This window comes from Guyanagaster necrorhizus (assembly GCF_019112545.1).
Source record: "Guyanagaster necrorhizus MCA 3950 unplaced genomic scaffold BT62scaffold_29, whole genome shotgun sequence".
NCBI lineage: Eukaryota > Fungi > Basidiomycota > Agaricomycetes > Agaricales > Physalacriaceae > Guyanagaster > Guyanagaster necrorhizus.
Genome location: NW_025064908.1, coordinates 252,515 through 268,802, shown reverse-complemented (window position 1 = coordinate 268,802; position 16,288 = coordinate 252,515). Strand labels below are relative to the sequence as shown.

The 16,288-nt window shown below is 48.0% G+C and overlaps 7 protein-coding genes across 7 annotated transcripts; 2 read left to right on the top strand and 5 right to left on the bottom strand.

Moving 5' to 3' along the window:
• Positions 1-121: 121 nt before the first annotated feature.
• Positions 122-1,572, bottom strand: BT62DRAFT_973675 (cytolysin). Its single transcript, XM_043189120.1, has 8 exons — positions 1,394-1,572; positions 1,159-1,340; positions 963-1,098; positions 836-908; positions 748-781; positions 680-692; positions 604-625; positions 122-548 (listed from the first exon to the last, which is right to left on the bottom strand). The coding sequence occupies exons 1-8, from the start codon at positions 1,540-1,542 to the stop codon at positions 309-311; spliced, it is 849 nt and encodes a 282-aa protein (XP_043035950.1). The 5' UTR covers positions 1,543-1,572; the 3' UTR covers positions 122-308.
• Positions 1,573-1,697: 125 nt separating this feature from the next.
• On the top strand, positions 1,698-2,270 carry BT62DRAFT_936008 (uncharacterized protein). Its single transcript, XM_043187049.1, has one exon. It carries the CDS (start codon positions 1,780-1,782, stop codon positions 2,053-2,055), a length of 276 nt encoding a protein of 91 aa, XP_043035949.1. The 5' UTR covers positions 1,698-1,779; the 3' UTR covers positions 2,056-2,270.
• A 2,854-nt stretch (positions 2,271-5,124) lies between these two features.
• Positions 5,125-6,046, bottom strand: BT62DRAFT_383413 (uncharacterized protein). Its single transcript, XM_043180721.1, has 3 exons — positions 5,856-6,046; positions 5,255-5,773; positions 5,125-5,205 (listed from the first exon to the last, which is right to left on the bottom strand). Exon 2 carries the CDS (start codon positions 5,757-5,759, stop codon positions 5,328-5,330), a length of 432 nt encoding a protein of 143 aa, XP_043035948.1. The 5' UTR covers positions 5,760-5,773; positions 5,856-6,046; the 3' UTR covers positions 5,125-5,205; positions 5,255-5,327.
• A 426-nt stretch (positions 6,047-6,472) lies between these two features.
• Positions 6,473-7,613, bottom strand: BT62DRAFT_922629 (uncharacterized protein; the record flags this gene model as incomplete). Its single annotated transcript, XM_043184418.1, has 5 exons — positions 6,473-6,592; positions 6,613-6,805; positions 6,869-7,045; positions 7,392-7,467; positions 7,553-7,613. 5 exons carry the CDS (start codon positions 7,611-7,613, stop codon positions 6,473-6,475), a joined length of 627 nt encoding a protein of 208 aa, XP_043035947.1.
• Positions 7,614-8,832: 1,219 nt separating this feature from the next.
• Positions 8,833-11,191, bottom strand: BT62DRAFT_905726 (cytochrome P450; the record flags this gene model as incomplete). The annotated part of the gene is made up of 14 exons (XM_043183608.1): positions 8,833-9,009; positions 9,065-9,125; positions 9,180-9,281; positions 9,341-9,507; positions 9,564-9,762; positions 9,818-9,884; positions 9,939-10,168; positions 10,226-10,298; positions 10,356-10,461; positions 10,519-10,616; positions 10,670-10,805; positions 10,858-10,917; positions 10,970-11,007; positions 11,065-11,191. The coding sequence occupies 14 exons, from the start codon at positions 11,189-11,191 to the stop codon at positions 8,833-8,835; spliced, it is 1,641 nt and encodes a 546-aa protein (XP_043035946.1).
• A 1,161-nt stretch (positions 11,192-12,352) lies between these two features.
• On the bottom strand, positions 12,353-15,030 carry BT62DRAFT_382902 (phospholipase D/nuclease). Its single transcript, XM_043180720.1, has 12 exons — positions 14,375-15,030; positions 14,126-14,317; positions 14,063-14,071; positions 13,931-14,011; positions 13,742-13,879; positions 13,574-13,695; positions 13,426-13,519; positions 13,087-13,380; positions 12,866-13,039; positions 12,698-12,808; positions 12,618-12,645; positions 12,353-12,559 (listed from the first exon to the last, which is right to left on the bottom strand). The coding sequence occupies exons 1-11, from the start codon at positions 14,849-14,851 to the stop codon at positions 12,625-12,627; spliced, it is 1,713 nt and encodes a 570-aa protein (XP_043035945.1). The 5' UTR covers positions 14,852-15,030; the 3' UTR covers positions 12,353-12,559; positions 12,618-12,624.
• A 300-nt stretch (positions 15,031-15,330) lies between these two features.
• Positions 15,331-16,223, top strand: BT62DRAFT_935999 (uncharacterized protein). The gene is made up of 3 exons (XM_043187048.1): positions 15,331-15,516; positions 15,569-16,043; positions 16,096-16,223. The coding sequence occupies exons 1-2, from the start codon at positions 15,400-15,402 to the stop codon at positions 16,028-16,030; spliced, it is 579 nt and encodes a 192-aa protein (XP_043035944.1). The 5' UTR covers positions 15,331-15,399; the 3' UTR covers positions 16,031-16,043; positions 16,096-16,223.
• Positions 16,224-16,288: the final 65 nt, after the last annotated feature.

Genomic DNA, 16,288 nt, shown 5'->3' with positions numbered 1-16,288 from the left:
CACATCATTGTGGGTGTTCACTGGGGTATTCATTTTTATTCGGGGTTCCCACCAGTCAGGATCGTAACCTCGAATTCGGAGCACCCTCAAATGCAATCCAAGTTGGTAAACACACAGATATGCCGTCTCGATATTCAACTCGTATATAATCGTACAAATCAGCCTAATGCTACCCAGTTCCATATGCTCCAGCTCTGCAGATCGCATTGTTAACGAGGCCAATTGGAAATCAGAAACCTTTTTTTGCGGGGTTTTAATTTTTTTAGGAGACGAAAGAAAGGAGAAGGAAGAAACAATTGGTGGTGCAACTACTGATAGTCCTTCGGAGGAGTGTCGTTTTCAGCAGGGAAAGCGACCTGAATTGGAGTCTTCTTCCCGTCCTCGACCTTGATGATAGTGGTAGGCTTGACAAGTTTGACGACCGACTTCGAAGCTCTCTGAGCGCCGTCATTACGGACGATCTCATGAGAGAAGCTGCTGCTCTGGCTCAACCCGTCGAACGCAATGGTACCTTCGGGAGAATTGAGGTAATAGTTCGCAGAGAAACCCTATAAATAACAGCTTAAGCGTAATGAACGCTCAGAAACGGAAAAAAAAACTTACCCAGTAGTAGTGGCCATTGTATCTGATAAACGCATTAGCTCGACGAGGACTCTGACATCTAGCGATGCATACTCACTGGTTACCCTTGGCTACAAGCCAAAGCATATCAGCTTGACACAAGGAGCGAAGCACGTTATTACTCACTGGCAATAAGACCGCCATCGTTGAGACCATATTTCTGAGAGGAGATTTTCAACAAAGGAGCGAATCTGAAGGCGGAATTAGCACTGACCAGGTTGTAGACCGATTTTCCGTTCGTAGTTAACTGAGTCCTCAAAATCGAGAGAGTCTCCCCAGCACCGACACTGCATGAACATATGTCAATTTTGTCTGTATAGGCAGGATCCGGTGGGACTTACGTGATCTCCCAGTCATTTTGCAAGGTGTGCGTCGATTCCTTCGATTGAGTCGACGAGGTCTCATTGGAACTGCTGATGGAAAAATCGGAACCAGCCACTGACCCAATAGTGACCGACCACGTGAGACTGATGGACGCTGATAATACAAAAATGTCGTCAGCCTTAAGTAAAACTAAAGAAGTGCATAGAAACTGACAGCTACGAGTTACGGTCAGAGACGCCGTCGATGTTGTGGACCACGTTTCGGTCCAGCGTGTGGTGAACGGTTGCGAATTGTTGCGATTGTCATAAGACCAGACAGTCGTCGTCTTTGTGGCATTGTCGACACTGTTACCGACGACGTACGGATCGCCTTTGGTCACGTTGTAACAGTACCAGCTGTGGGACGACGGAGTCAGCTTCCTAAGGAAAAAGAGACGCTTTCTACAGACCTCCAGGTTTCGGCGAAACCCTCGTTGAGGGCGATGTCTCCGAGGCCCTGCATGGTATTTCCGCGCTGGGCATTGAGTGTGTTGTAAACCTGCTGCTTGTGCCAGCCAAGATTGGATAGGTCTTCCCAAGAGGTTTTCACTCCAGCCATGATATGCAATAAGATGTTGGGTTGGATGGCAGTTGGGTTAAGTTAATGGTCACAGAGAGAAATGTGGGATGCTTTTATAGATTTGCGGGCGACCTTTCCTGTCCTGTCTTGACATCTAGGTCAAAGTACAGGATGAATGGAAGTTGTCGTTATTACCATAGGTTATACACATGTAGGGCACATGCTCACGCATCTGACATCCACAGTATGCGCAGACAAGATTGAAATGCGGGATGAATGGAAGCTGTTGTTATTACCGCAGGTTACACACATGTAAGGCACATGCTTACGGATCTGATGTCCACAGGACGCGCACACCAGAGAGACTGGTATTCAAACGGAATCATCTGGTCTTGGGCTGCGCTGTTTGGGGGTAAGACTCTCCTAGGGTCCAGGAACGTATCTCCTTCGCCATGGAGCGCCCTCGCTCGGATTTTGGGCAAAATGCTCTCCAAAGTAAGCCGTCATGTTACCGAGGTTGAACTTGAATCCACTCTAGAGGGCATCGCATAGTTGCGCCTAGAGAAACTGGTGGCGCTTGTAGAGCGGTTTGATGATAGCGGCACCGGGTAGTTATTCTTGAAATTCTTGATGAGAGAGAATGACAGATCTCTTCTAACAGTGTCGCTGAATCGAAAACCCGAGACAACATAAGGATTGAATCCATCTCGTCTGATGAAAAGCGCTTCGGAAATTAATATAATAATCTCCTCGATTCTCGGCTGTCAATGAAGGTTGGTTCGCGTGAACGTCAAGGTTGATAATCGATGGTCAGAATCGAACATCCTGAGTCAAGGGAAAATGCATACTCCGTCGTTTCAAGAATCAGGAGCCATGTAGGTGACACTGAAGGTGACGCAGGCAGCGTCGGCATGGCCCCACAGACCTCCTCCTGTCGTGGTCAATCTTCCTAACAATCCATTGTCGGCCAGTTCATGGCGAAAACTCTAACAATAACTAAAAGTTTCAGAGAGAGGTGATGTGAAAACAAATGCATACCACGCACGTTCTGCAGTTCGCCGTCAACTCATGGATGCAATGGTAGCGTCTCACATGAAAATATCTCTTCAAATCCCGCTGTAGAGACCTTCGAGAAGCTTGGGTTTGGTAACATCTGCTCTTCCAAAAGCGCCAAGACATTCAGAAAGTTGCGTTCTGAACCGTAGCCTCGTAATCTATCCATTTAGAATTGGTCACTTCAACATATCGTCGTTGGAAGGGTTGAACCTGATGGTCGTATCCTTGGCCTTATGACTTCCGAAGCCTTCTCGTGGGTTTTGCTCAATGAGCTATTGCGACGCGTCCAGTCACGAAACGGCATATTCTGTATTTCGAGGTGTGCTGACCAGTGTCAGCATAATTTACTTGTAACCAACGTTCGACGCCACCTATTCAAGGCCTTCAGCCGTCTCGATGAGGTATCTCCGACGGCAGTTTCGTAGCATACTTCCCCACTGCTAGTCGTCACCATATTCGCACCGAAACCGCTATTGGTGGATCATCTTAGAGATCAATCTCTGCCTCACTGAAGCGCTGCGCTTATGTCGGTACAGAGAGATACCCGACTGGGAGCTCTGGCGGTGACATATGCGCTGACAATGTTTTGGGCGAACGGTAAGGAAGGGAGTGTCGGGGATAAAAGGCAAATGAACCATGCTTGGGCTCGGAAGGGACACCCGAGAGGCCATGGCTTTGGAGACCATCGTGACTTGCAGATCATATAAACAATGCCGAAGCCACTTGGGAGCAGTGGGGATAGCATAAGGATTAAATATGAATGTCGATGCGGGCGGATGCATCAAGGACGGCTAGAATGTTCGACAATGTACAGTGTCGATTACAGTCAAGTAAGTCGCCTTTCTTCTTGGAGTATACTAGAGAAGGGACCGTCAGCTGATGCCCATGAAGACGGCGGACCATGGATTTTCATACAGATGGCACCCAATGTGAGTCTGAATTGGTATTCCTTCTCCTTCTCCTTCTCCTTCTCCTTCTCCTTCTCCAAAATTGCCGCAATTCAAAGGAGTTGTGTCTGAGGACAATTCAGACCAAGAAGACGGTAACATGATGAAACGAAATCGCTTACCCAAGGCAAATGTCGGTAATAGGATTGTATATCATCCATTCCGAGGTGCGTGTTGCGTTCTCTTCAATAAATCGGCGTCTGCATTACGCAGACTTCAAGTTACTTGAAGTTGTTGTTTGAATAAGGAAAATAGCCCAAGGTGTTCTTTACTGAATATCTTTGTCAGACTCGCCTACTTGTACACATCCCAAATTAAGCAAAGCATCTCCTTCGAAAACAGCTAGCGAACCGGTGGCGATGGTATACGCATGATATCTGGTGTCAGGACGCAGCTTGATATGATTACGGAGCAGACCGGTGCGCGGCGTAGGTGAAGTGCTCGTCTTCGGTGAATCCAGTTGTCCATATGTAGAGCACCATGTTGGCCGACGATACTGTGATTTTAGTGAGAATCCAGCACCAACGATGAGGACCTCCACATTAACTAAAAAGTAATGCTACAAACAAATGTGATGTGAGTTCCAGCTTTTCAACGTTTTAGACAGGCAATACCGGCAAGAGGTGTTCTCAACCCCACATTACACGTCATTCATTAGAGTCATACAAAAACTTGTCCTCATCATCCACAACATTCTCATCGACATTAAATCCCTTTCCGGGATGCTTTCCACGCACTGCGCCATTTGATCCATGGCTTCATGAATCGTCTGTGGGTACCCGACTATAAATGTGGCAATCCCTGCAGCGTCTCTGGCCATCAAGCTCCTGTATGAACTTGGGGTAACGAGATGCATTTATGGAACCTCGTTGTGCTCCGCGAGTGATAATCGATAATCTTCGGCGCTATACAGAGGAACGGGAGTACATCTGTGGGAAAGAAAGTCAAGCGTGATGAGAGTAGGCTCTGTGGAGACATTTGACATCTACAAAATCGGACTTTGTTAGTCATACGCTCTTTCCTTGCATAATGGGAACTGACCGTATGGTAGACTGTCCGCGTTTATGGATCCTCGGAGCATGGGTACTGCGTCGGAGGAAGCATGGCTGCGACGCTTAGAGACATTTCGGAGGTATCATCGAAGGGGGAGCTTAGGTGGGTTAACCCGTTGTTGATGCGTGGAGGGGGGTCTTGGCAGTAGCGATACAGTTATGGGTAGCTATCGGTATATGCGTGTGGAAGCTCTATCAGTAGAGCGATGCTTTATGGTGGACACCTAAAGCAAACATTCATTAGTAGTTTCCCCGTGATTATTATGGATTTCCTTACTTTTAATATGAATGACCGGTAACTATGGTCCCTATCGCCAGACATACCCAGGTGTCCGTTACAGTGGGGCCTTCCGAGGTAGCAGCGCCGTCTAATACGACCATATGGAGTAAAGTTCCCGACCAGCCTCTTCATCCCACGTAGGACCTGTAGGACCGCCTCCCGACAAACACGGAAGCCACGGTGGAAAGATCGGGTACCCGCACAGTAGTGAAGTCGAGAGCTGAGGTTGATATCACCCGGAGAGTGACACGATAGGAAGATATGTACAGCGCTCGCGTCGGCTGTCGTAGCCACCAAGATTCTTCCTGGAGAGGATGTGGGAGCGAAGTGCAATCCTTTGCAGCGGAATAAGTAGCAATATGTACCTCTGCAAACAACGCAGTCAGCTTTCATCTCCAGAAAGAAAGTGGCAGTACAAACAGTCAAACAACCACAGGCCCCGCTTCCGATGCCTTCAACGGAAGGTCTGACGGCGGGCCGCAGCAAGAATCAACATGGTGACCGTGGTGCTCGGAAACAGAACCATTGAGGCATAATGCGGTGATTGCTGGATGTCGTAGATTTGAGGTTTGCATGGGTGAACGCTGGTAATGACTCTTGAAGCTTGAAGCTTAACTGGTCTGACCAATGAAGAATGTTTGAGGGTTCGTAAGTAATGACAAAATCCTTTGTAATGGCGGCAATCAAAACTCGAAATGTTTCCATGGTAGTAAAAACGCACCGAGCACCGAGGCGCCCCCCAAAACAACCGCACACAGCCAGCATACGGACCACTACCGAGGGTACGCCTATGTTCGGGACGGAGAACGGCCTCGATCCCACAGGTCCTTTCGCCTCTGACTCCCGCACGCCTGGTACTTGACTGCACTGTCCTCGAGTCGAGCGAAGGGGAACTGGGCAGAGGTAGGCGATGTCGACCATGTAGAAGCAGAAGTCTTGCTAGTAGAAATACCAAAAACGTTCCACAGATAAAAACGGTCAGATTTCACGATATGTACGTCCTGACAAAGAACGCACCTGATCCCCGAAGTTCAATTTGCGCTCCTTCACCCGCTTCTCAAGACATTAGATACAAATGTCGGCCATAGACAAGGGAAGAATATAAAAATCTGGGTTCTGTCGAAAGACAAGGGTACGCGGAGGAGAAAATCCCAGAAAACGGGAGGAATCGCGTCCATGACGGTGGTAGGAACGAAAGAGCCCACAACCGGGTGGTCGGGCCGACGCGTCTCTCTTCGACCATCACCATCACCTCGATATATCCATACACTGGATATCTGTTGGGCATACATTTTTGTGTCAGTTTCTTACCATTAATCTGGCTTTTTTAAAGACGTGCGGGCACCAACGACGTGGATTATTTGGTACCTGCAGCAATACTTCATCATGATCGATGACCAACATATTCTGTCGCTTTGTCCTCTCCAAGATACTGTACGAAACATTCCGGCGGCTTCCCACTATATCTTGGGCGCATATAACTGCTATGATCTGTGTGCCCATCGAACAGCTGTGGTCGGACCGTGACACGCAGTAGCTACAAAGTAGCTGGCTGTACATCAAAGAGCCGTACTAACAGCGCGATTTCTGTTGATGGTGGACATGCAGGTGGGTCTTCTGAGTCTTCCGAGGCCTCAGATATAAATGCGCTGTCCAATGCAGGTTGGGAGGTAAACCCAACACTCAAGCGATGCCGTAGCGGCGCCGTCATTGATGGTGCCAGTAGTATGGGCATCCTCCCGATTACGCCTCGCCTGGAAAGCATTTAGCTGACCATACGTCCCGTGGTGAAAAGTAATCGGTTACCTGTGAATGAGGAAAAGCTAAGATCTCCTTGTAAGGATGGTGTTTCCAGCCTCATGTCGATCGTGGTAAAATCTCTCTTCCTCGTCACTGCCGCGCTGCTGGTTTTCGCCGATAGCTCTGCGTTTTCCCTTTCTGTCCAGTTCAGGTTCTGTTTGGGAGTGCTTGAGTGAGACCAAGAGGTATGTGGTCGGAACTATTACTACTGTCATGGAGTTCACGCTCACCGTGCCGGACCTTGTTGCCATCGATGCGGTGGTCTCCATCCTTTGGATGGCGCCAACAAGTATCCCTCATGGGATACAACAAGGGGCCGGAAAGGCGTTTCATTACCCCCAAGTTCATCCAGGAACTTGATGGCCCCGGGATGCTGCAGAGATTTACTGCATTTATAGCCGGGTGAGCTAGATAAGGTCGTGGCCATGGATACGCTAACCAATGAGCGTTAAAACGTTCAAGTCTGTTTCAATGGGAGGCGAGCTCACACCGGTCACTGCGATGCTTCGAAAACGCAGTACAATCGTATAGCGCTGTGGTAGAGAAGAGCTTGTACGAGCGAACTGGTATTAATTACTGGATTAATGAAGAAAGGATTCTCAGAGTCATAAAGGTTGTCCTGTGTGATATTGTGACCAAGCACTCTACAGTATCAATGACTGGGTGCACCACCTCTTGAACAAAGGTGGAGGATAAGCCGATACTACGAGGCTCGTTCATCGTAATGAAACATAACGAGGACGAAAAACTCACCAGATAACGTCCTTCTTGGAGAACGAAGCTCCACTGTATAGCGAAATAATACCCTTCAGTTCTCCGGAGTCCTGGACTGGCAAGTGAATCAGGGTTACTCAGCCTACGAAGAGGCTGTTGGTCCAGTCTAGTTAGTCAAAGCTGAGGCAAGTTTCATTAACATTGTCCATTCCACTCCACTCTCTTAAGTCGCTTCTCTTCCTTCAGAGCAGGCAGCATCATGACGCATGTCCAGTGGTGAGAATTTTGGTGGTGGCAACTCAGGAAAAGGTAAAGACAACTGGAAATAGTGAGTCATTATATAGCGCTAACTTGGATCACAGTTGGTGGGAAATGAACAAAGAGAGCATCCCAAAGGTACATGAATATTAGTACTGCAAAGGCGAAGATTGTGTCGTCCACATCGACAATAACCATGCTGTATGCTCTAGTAATATCTGCCGGCACCTCTTATGCTGTCTCAACAAACTTAACTTGACCCTCAAAAGTATGAATAAAAAATACATAGAGAATTTTTTTTAGATTACCGTTGAGCTGACCAATCAACCACCCAGGTTGACGGTTCGGTATCCCCTCGATTCAGATTGCCCTGAGACATGAAGTACATCACCGAAGATTATTGTGATGTGTGTGGTTGCTGTATTATTTTCTGGTGATGGATGGCGGGCACATGCTCAATGGGAATCAAAGGACCAACTTATTCATATCAGTCAGCCTTATTTCTCAGCACCATTTTAACAGTGGATTTAGATGCTGAAAATAAGGCTCTACAAGGAGAAGAACTATACTCCATCAGGAGTGAGCTGAGCTGCAGTGGAGGCACTTAATAGCTGGAGTCTAAATTTAGCATAAGCTAATGCTTAGTGAAGGAATCTGGGTACCTTCCAGCTCTGATCTGACTATACATATCCTTCCTTGGTCATCCATCTGGAATCAGTCAAAGAACATTGCTACACCGAAAATAAGTAGTGCATCAAGGTGAGGACAGGTAAGAATATATTCTAGTTTGGTTCTTGTATTAATGAGGCTCTCTGCAGCCTTCAATCCATTAATGAGCACAACAGACTCTCAAATATCTCAATGAAGAACATCTACAGAAGGCATCACAATCAGACCCTCCAGAATAGAGCTTTAATAACACATCATACCTGCCCAGAGTCGTGGTACAAGCAAAAATGATCCTTCTTCAACTTGAGAAGGTGAGCAGACAGCTGGTTGATATTGGCAAGATCGAATTTTTCCGCTGTATTACAGAAGGAGATTGGAAGGCAATTAGTTGATTCATGGTGAATGCCGGCTGTGGAAAGAGAGTATCGAGCACTAAGGTCATGATGGTGAGGAAATGGTCTGGCACAGCCACGCATTTCAGCTGAATGTCCACTTTCTTAGCTTTACTATCAAAGCGCTGAGCAGTATATGTACATTGTATATTCATCCAACGCTACTCATTCCTCGAAGCCAACTTGACCCTCAACGGCAATCTCGATCCCCTCTCAACCTCGCCTTCCGACGTCGGGGTCATAGCAAAACACGACTCCCTCCGGATCCTCTCGGGCCCATGTCCCTCGACAAAGGCAAATTCAAACTTGCTCATGATTGCCACGATCACAGCTTGGAGCTCCATAACACTGGAATACTTGATGTCAACTCGCAGGGTCTGATGAAAGACAGACACAGGAGACGTACGCAAATCTCCAACCGATACAGGAACGAGGTCCACCAGAGAACGTGAACCTAAACAAAGACTCCTAAGTGTGGTGAGGACAACGAGAAGATACATCCACTTACAGCCCCGCATACACCCCCAATGCCACCTTCTGCTTCGGAGGGTCACGTAGCCAACGATCCGGGTTAAATACATGTGCGTCTTCTCCATACATCTCCGTGTTTCTGTAAGACAAGAAATTATGTACCTTCGACGTTCTCCAAACATAAGAGCAGCCACCCACCTATTACAAGCAGCAACCGACGACATGATCTGCATGCCCTTGGGAATGGGTAACTCATGAAGGACCTTCCCTGACACGGTCGTAATCGGTGAGCTCAACGGGAGGACGTCGTCCTCTCCGGCTACCCTGAAGATGTTGTATGCCACAGGATGGAAACGCAATGTCTCCTACAAGGACATGCACCATTAGCACTTCAGTCCAAGCCAGAAGAAATTTGAACTACCTTCAGCACAGCCAACATATATGGCATAGAATCGAAATCCGCAAGACCGAATCTCGTCTCGCCCCGCTCGTGCAACCGAGCCTCGGCCGAACGTATCTCCGCGCGTAATTTGTCCTGTATCTCTAGATTCTTGCAAAGCTCGGTCAGCATGAAAGCGATCGTGTTGGACGTGGTTTCGTGGCCGGCAAGGATGATAACACTAGCAAGGAAATCAACCCCCAGCTGGGCCAGCAAAAAAGTGTCGTGGTACTCACTTGACTTCAGCTAGTAGCTCGTCCAGTTTGAGCTGAGCTTTTGGATCTGAAGAATTGTGGGCTTTGACTGAAAAATGTCAGTCAGAGGCATGAAGACCATTATAGAGACGAAAAAACGTACTGAGCAAGCTCATAAGATCCCGGTTCCCCCCTCCCGACAGCGCCTCCTTGCTCTTCTCGGCAATGAGCTGCTTCGAAAGCTCGGTGGAGAGATCTTTCGTCATAGCTGCATGCGCCATCCGACCAGCAGGGAAATGGTTAAGAATGAACGAAACGACGATGGAGGGAAGATAGTCCATGATCGTCATATACAGAACGCCGGAGTTTGATGGGATACCAAACACATCGAAGCTGGAGTAGAGTGCATCAGTGTAGCCGGCACAAGGACTAAATAGCGAGGAGACGTACAAGACATTGCTGTATGCCTTCACCAATGGGCTATTGGGTTCATCGAGAGCATCGAATTGGTAGTCAAAAGCGGCTGTTCCGATTATGAGGTAAGAATGCAGCACGCAAACGGAGATGACTCGATATATACCTTCCCCAATCGCATCCAGCGTCGCACGAGACAACCAGTTCGTAACCTCAATGACAGTCGACTGGCCATTATCATCCGCAATGAGGTCGATCCACTTTTGAACCATCTATCGATTTTCGGCATCATCAGTAATCGCGTCCCGAGATACAAACGTTGAAAGAACCTTCTCCGCACAAGACGAAAAGATAGGAATATATGATTTGGCTTCCGGGAATCCAAAAGCAGGGTTCATGACTTTGCGCTGCCGGATATGATCTTCACCTGCAAAGGTAAGCACTGTTAGTGCTGATAAGGATACACCGTCCGCTACGCACCATCAACATTCCCCACTCCCCGTCCAAACATCAACCCAGATATTTGCCGTCGAGACTGAGGCTTGGGGAAGGCATAGCTAGCGGTGTGATATACATACTGTGTCGCTTTGGGATCGGAGATCAAAAGACGATCTTCCTTCACACAAGTCATTCAGAATGATAAGGCGGCGGCGAAAACTAATACTCACCCCAAGCGGAGCCCGCACTCTGACCACGTCGCCGTACATTTTCTGCCATTTGAAGTCGACCTGAAGAAAGCATCAGGGAACCTGAGACACCATGATAAAAGAACTGCTCTACCTCTCCGGCTTGCGCTTGGAGCAGCTCGGTTATATTACCTAGTGAGTGCCAAGATCAATTTCGAGCACAAGCACGGAGATCACCGACAATCGCACCAAACAAGAACGAATTGGACTCGGGTCCTGGGATATCCGAGATTGACACCCTTGTGAACCGTCTATAGAGCACATATACCAAAGTCAGGGCGACGAGGAGGAGGGGAAGGACATCGATGATAAGCATGGTGGGAGACTCGACAGGTCGTCAAACCGATCCTGATTTGTATTTTATAGAGGGCTCCGATCTTCCGTTCCATCGCGGAAAAGAAGCACGTCGATGCGTTATGACGCCTGGTGGATTATTCAAAGTGACATGAAGGTGTTTCGATCGAAGGTCCGCAGTGGCACATGAGAAGCATCAACGATTTTAAGTGTGATTGGCGATTTGGATTGCAACATAAGTACTGGCAGAGGCTTGGTGTGCCGGTCGAAGTAGGATGAATCTGTATATCCACGGAACTAATATTTGCCAGCTTCCGCTACAGAAAGGTAGTTCTCAGTTACGAAGAAGTACGGAATGCTTCCTATCTCCTTCTGTTTGAGAAATACTGTTGACGGGCCGACATCACATCTTACCTTTGCACAATGAGTAAAAGAGACAGATTTTCATGAACATTACTCACTCACTCGCTATCATCTCCACGGATCACAGAGAAACTAATCGTATACTCCGAGCCGAACGCAGCTCCATGTGAGCAGCATTTGAAGGGCCTGGCAATGTACGGGCAGAGAGGACATCCTACGAGCAATGCGATTCCGGAAGAGGCGTTGGATAGGTCGAATGGCACCGTACAGGTGCTCCGGCTCTTTCGCTGGTAGGCACTGGAGCAGACATATAACGACGGTAGAGCTGTCGTGGGAGACATATGAAGTTATGGAGTGTGGGAAGCGGCGAGCGGTGACGAAACAATTAGGGAGCGAAGGTGACAATATCTGCACGGAACCGAAGCGATTCTTGAACACGGCAGCCACATATCGATGCACAATGTAACGACCCATCGCAGTCACATAGCTTGCATACCCAAGACTAGACGGTGAGGCGCGTTCATAACCCAAAAGCGGCTTCTCTTCGAGCATTGGTTTTCCTGATAGACAGTCGAGACGTGTTTTCAGGACATCCTGCCATCAACGAACGTCAGATCTGCATTGGGAACTCTTCGTGGTCGACGCAGAGCTAATGATCTGCCGCGCTACGGCTCTCCGGAACACAGTATATTGGTACGACGTCTCAGAAACTCGAAGGCCAGACGCACCATTACATCGTACGAGATCTACCGCTTCTCGTTCCTCGTGGCTCACTCGTCGGCTCGTTTATAAACTTGCATCGCCTTCCACGAAATGGATCCGGCTGCTTTGAGAACATTTCTCGACTGGTCGGACGCGCATGAGATGTCGTGGTGGACAGCGTGCATAGTATATCTACATGTGATATCCTGACGTACAGCAAGTCTTGATGGAACTATAGAACTATTCTTCTGTAGGCCGGATCTGCCGTGAAGCTTCTAGCCCATTGGTGTTTGGATCTGGAATATACGCGATCGACCCGGGAGACCTTATGGACGGTAAAGAATAGTCCAACACCGTAAGATTGTTGGATGGCAAGACTTCACCTGCTAATTACATGAATTCTTCCTGCACCTGTGCACCAAGTTCAATGTGATGACCAGAAAATCCTAACGCTGAAACATACCCATGGTCCGCCTTCATCATAGCGCTGGGGTGGCCTCTCCCAAAATGTCACCTTCTCCAACGCCTCCTTGTTTCTTATCGGGAAAACAATGCCGATCTCATAATTCTTTAACTGTATATTTTATAAATCAGGTCAAGTAGTTTCATGCATAAATGTAAATGAACTCACGTTGAGGACCGGTCTAAAAGCACTCCCAGAAAGTGTTCCCCACGCCGAAGGCGTGAAATTATGCGATCCGAGGTAGCCCCATCCTATCGGAGCGTCCACCACTTCGTTATCGCTGTTTTCAGTATCGCAATCATCGACATCAACAGGATTCTCGGATAGTAGACCAATAATCATCTGCGAAATCAGATCAGATCTGGTCATGTACATAGGTATCTTATTACCTTGGTATGCATCAACACTTTTCCCGCACGACTTTTCGAATCATAAAACTTGTCCCTCGGGAAGTTCTTACCATTCCATTGAGCTCTTCGGCAAAATATCGTACTGCCACCTTGCACACCGAGAGCACTCTCCTGCACAGTCTTCTTGCTCGGAAATATGATTTTGATGGAGGGATAAGGAAGTTTGGCGCGTTTAGCTTTGGGACCGTCGAGGTAATCCTGCGGGCTCTCGCCTCGTGCAGAATAGAAGAATTCGTTCACCCATTGGGTGGTGTAAGTTCCGATAGAAGAGCCCTGGAAAATGTCAGAGCGGGTGAGAATCCTCGTATAAATACTTGCCTGGTACTCCACGTCTAGTTTTCTCGCAGTTTTTCCCTTCTTTGTTCGAAGACCAAGATTCCTTATGGCCATCATGAGTCTCATATGTCCTGTCCTACAAAGGGCGTCATGAAGATCACAGAGTCCAGAAGGATGCACCAAGACCTACAAGGTGACCTCCGGCCAGCCGTCATGTTTCCCAGCAAGCGACGGAATCAAATGCACCTTGACTTTCGCAAAGTCCCACCGCGAACGTAGATCCTCAATCTTGAGAAGAGGAAGATTGGGATGCTAACGGAGAGTCAGCGCAGCATCTTAAACGGTGTGCATGACTCACCTCCTTCAGCATCAGCTCTAGTGCTTGTCTTACATTGACACCGTGCAGCACTCTTTGCATTGTCGCTGGAAAATCGTCCGCTTTGGGGTCGCTGACAATCGGAGTTCCGCGGGGAGGGATATCTTGCAGCCATACCACCTGTGGTATAGTTCACAGTGACACGAAGGCAGTCAAAACACAAAATCGTACGTTTTCAATGTCTCTATAGTCAAATGGGACCAGATTCGCCGTGGAGATGACCATGCGTAACCTACCCGTCTTGTAAAATATCTGTGCTTCGTTTAGACGTCACGTATGCTGGTCGTTGAATAAAACACCTACAATCATAAACTACGGACGACCGTGGTCAACAGAATGAACGTATATGAAGGATACGGTGCAAACCTTCATATGCATACATCCGTAAGGCCCATTGAGCTTGGGCACCGTCTTAATCCAATTTGGAAGAACATTCCGCATCCCCTCTGATTCCCCATGCGCGATAAAGATCACTGGGACCTCACGCTCAAAAAATTGGTAAATCCAAGATATGTCATGAGCATAAGTAGACAGAATGGCGAAAGATATGTCAGATTTCTGTCAAATCATCCCCCGAGTCAGCATCTGACATCCAAAAAAAAAAGAAATCCATACTGGGCCCAAAATTTCTGTTAATCGGAACGTGGCCTTTCTATCTTGTCTAGGCTCTGCAAGTCGCGTCGCTGTTGGCCTTATTTCTCCTTCGAAAAAGAGCTGACCCGTGAGCGGTATAGGTGCGGAGGAAGACGTCTTCGTGTTCCGAGATGTTAAAGGCTCCACAATCTGTATCTCTTCATCATCGTCATTCTTCGCGGCCTTCCCCTTCCCAGTGGCTTGAAGATATCGCTGTTGGCGCTCCTGTCTTTCCTTCTCTAGCTGCGCTCTTTCTGAAAGAAAGGAAGATTGAGGGGCTGATAATTCTCGTGCCTTCGAAAGCTCCGCTGGCGGCGCCTTCATCGCCTGCTGTACCTCGTCGTCGTCGTCATCCGAGCTGATCACGATAGTCTCAAGAAAATGAGGAGGTAATTTGGCTCTGGATTCTTGAAGACTAAGTGAAATGGCCCTTTGTATCTCGTCATGGTCAAAATTCATGGTGGTGGTGGTGATGATGGTTTGGCAGAAAGAGATTTAATTGGCGCGGGTATCACGTGGCTCAAAGTGGCCCCTGGAACCTTGCCTCGCGCCATAGAACTGCGAATACGACGAATCTTTCTTGCAGAGGACTTGTAGGCATTTGTTGCTAGCGCTAAATTGCGCAGTTCATGTTTAATTCTCTTTATTTCGAATCCTGGAGTGCTGCACTGCCTTTTACTCGTGTATTGTCTGATCTTCCGGTCTTCAAATTAAAAATCCACACTAGACCCAGTTCATTGATTCTCCGTTATCGACTCGGGCGATTCGGTAACGAGAATAACAAATCCCCGCTGTTTCGTCCTCATGGGCAGACGGACCTAATCAAATTTCCCAGGACGCAGATTTGGCACACAATAGAAAAGGATCTTGTCATCTTCCGTTTCCATCTCAACATGAGGCGCCTTTAAGAATGGGACCTTTCCTATTTCTGCCATCGGTGGAAATACCTTATTATCTGGTGGTCCTATTAACATGAAGGCGATACTCAGAGAGGCCCACTCGTCACGATGCTATTGTCGCTCTCACCCTACCGGATACAAAAAGCAATCCTTCTTTATGATAGCTCTACCCACGTACAATGGTGCCAAGAATCATTATTTAAGACGGAGCGCCAGTGCGCAAAGGTAATTCCTCTGCGTGCTAGGGACTTGGTCCACAACTCACCTACTTCTTCAGACGCAATCACACACCAAGAGAATGGAACACATATCACGCAATCCTCCAGTTCGTGTTCGTCAAGACCTCTCCTCAGTCGTCGCCGTCCCATCACATCAGTTCTATCGCCCGGCGACTGGGAAGGATCGACACAGTCGCATCGAGCGGTACCAGCTCGAAACCCATCTTCTCACTGCTCAAATTGATACTCTGCAATCTCACGTCACGGCCTACATCAACGACCAACCTCCTAACGACCTAAACTACACCCCTAACCCACTTTCTATTATCGCGGCCCGACACAGTAGCCAACGAGACGAGATGAAGTCCTCACGGGACCTCGCAAAAGAGGTTCGGAAACTGAGGATGAGAAGGGAAGAACTCTTAGCTGCGAGGGAACGGATGAAGACTGAATACGAAGAACGTCAACTCTCAAGGCGAATCAGATATTCACCTTCTCGCATGGACAGAGTTCCTCGGTGATCAAGCAATTCCAGTATGTTTCCTCCGATCTTCTTGACCGGGCGATGCTTACTGGGCAGCTACAGCATCGTCACGTATTGGCGTAGCTATTTTCACCCAAAATTTTCCCTTGCAAATTTGCGTCACAGGTGTTGTGACTGGGTATATACCAGCATGTACGGATATGTAATGCATGCCAGCTTATGGACCTATGGTGAAGCGAGTGAAATGCATTAAGTGATTATAGATGTTTCGACATCACCAAGAATCTACAGAAGA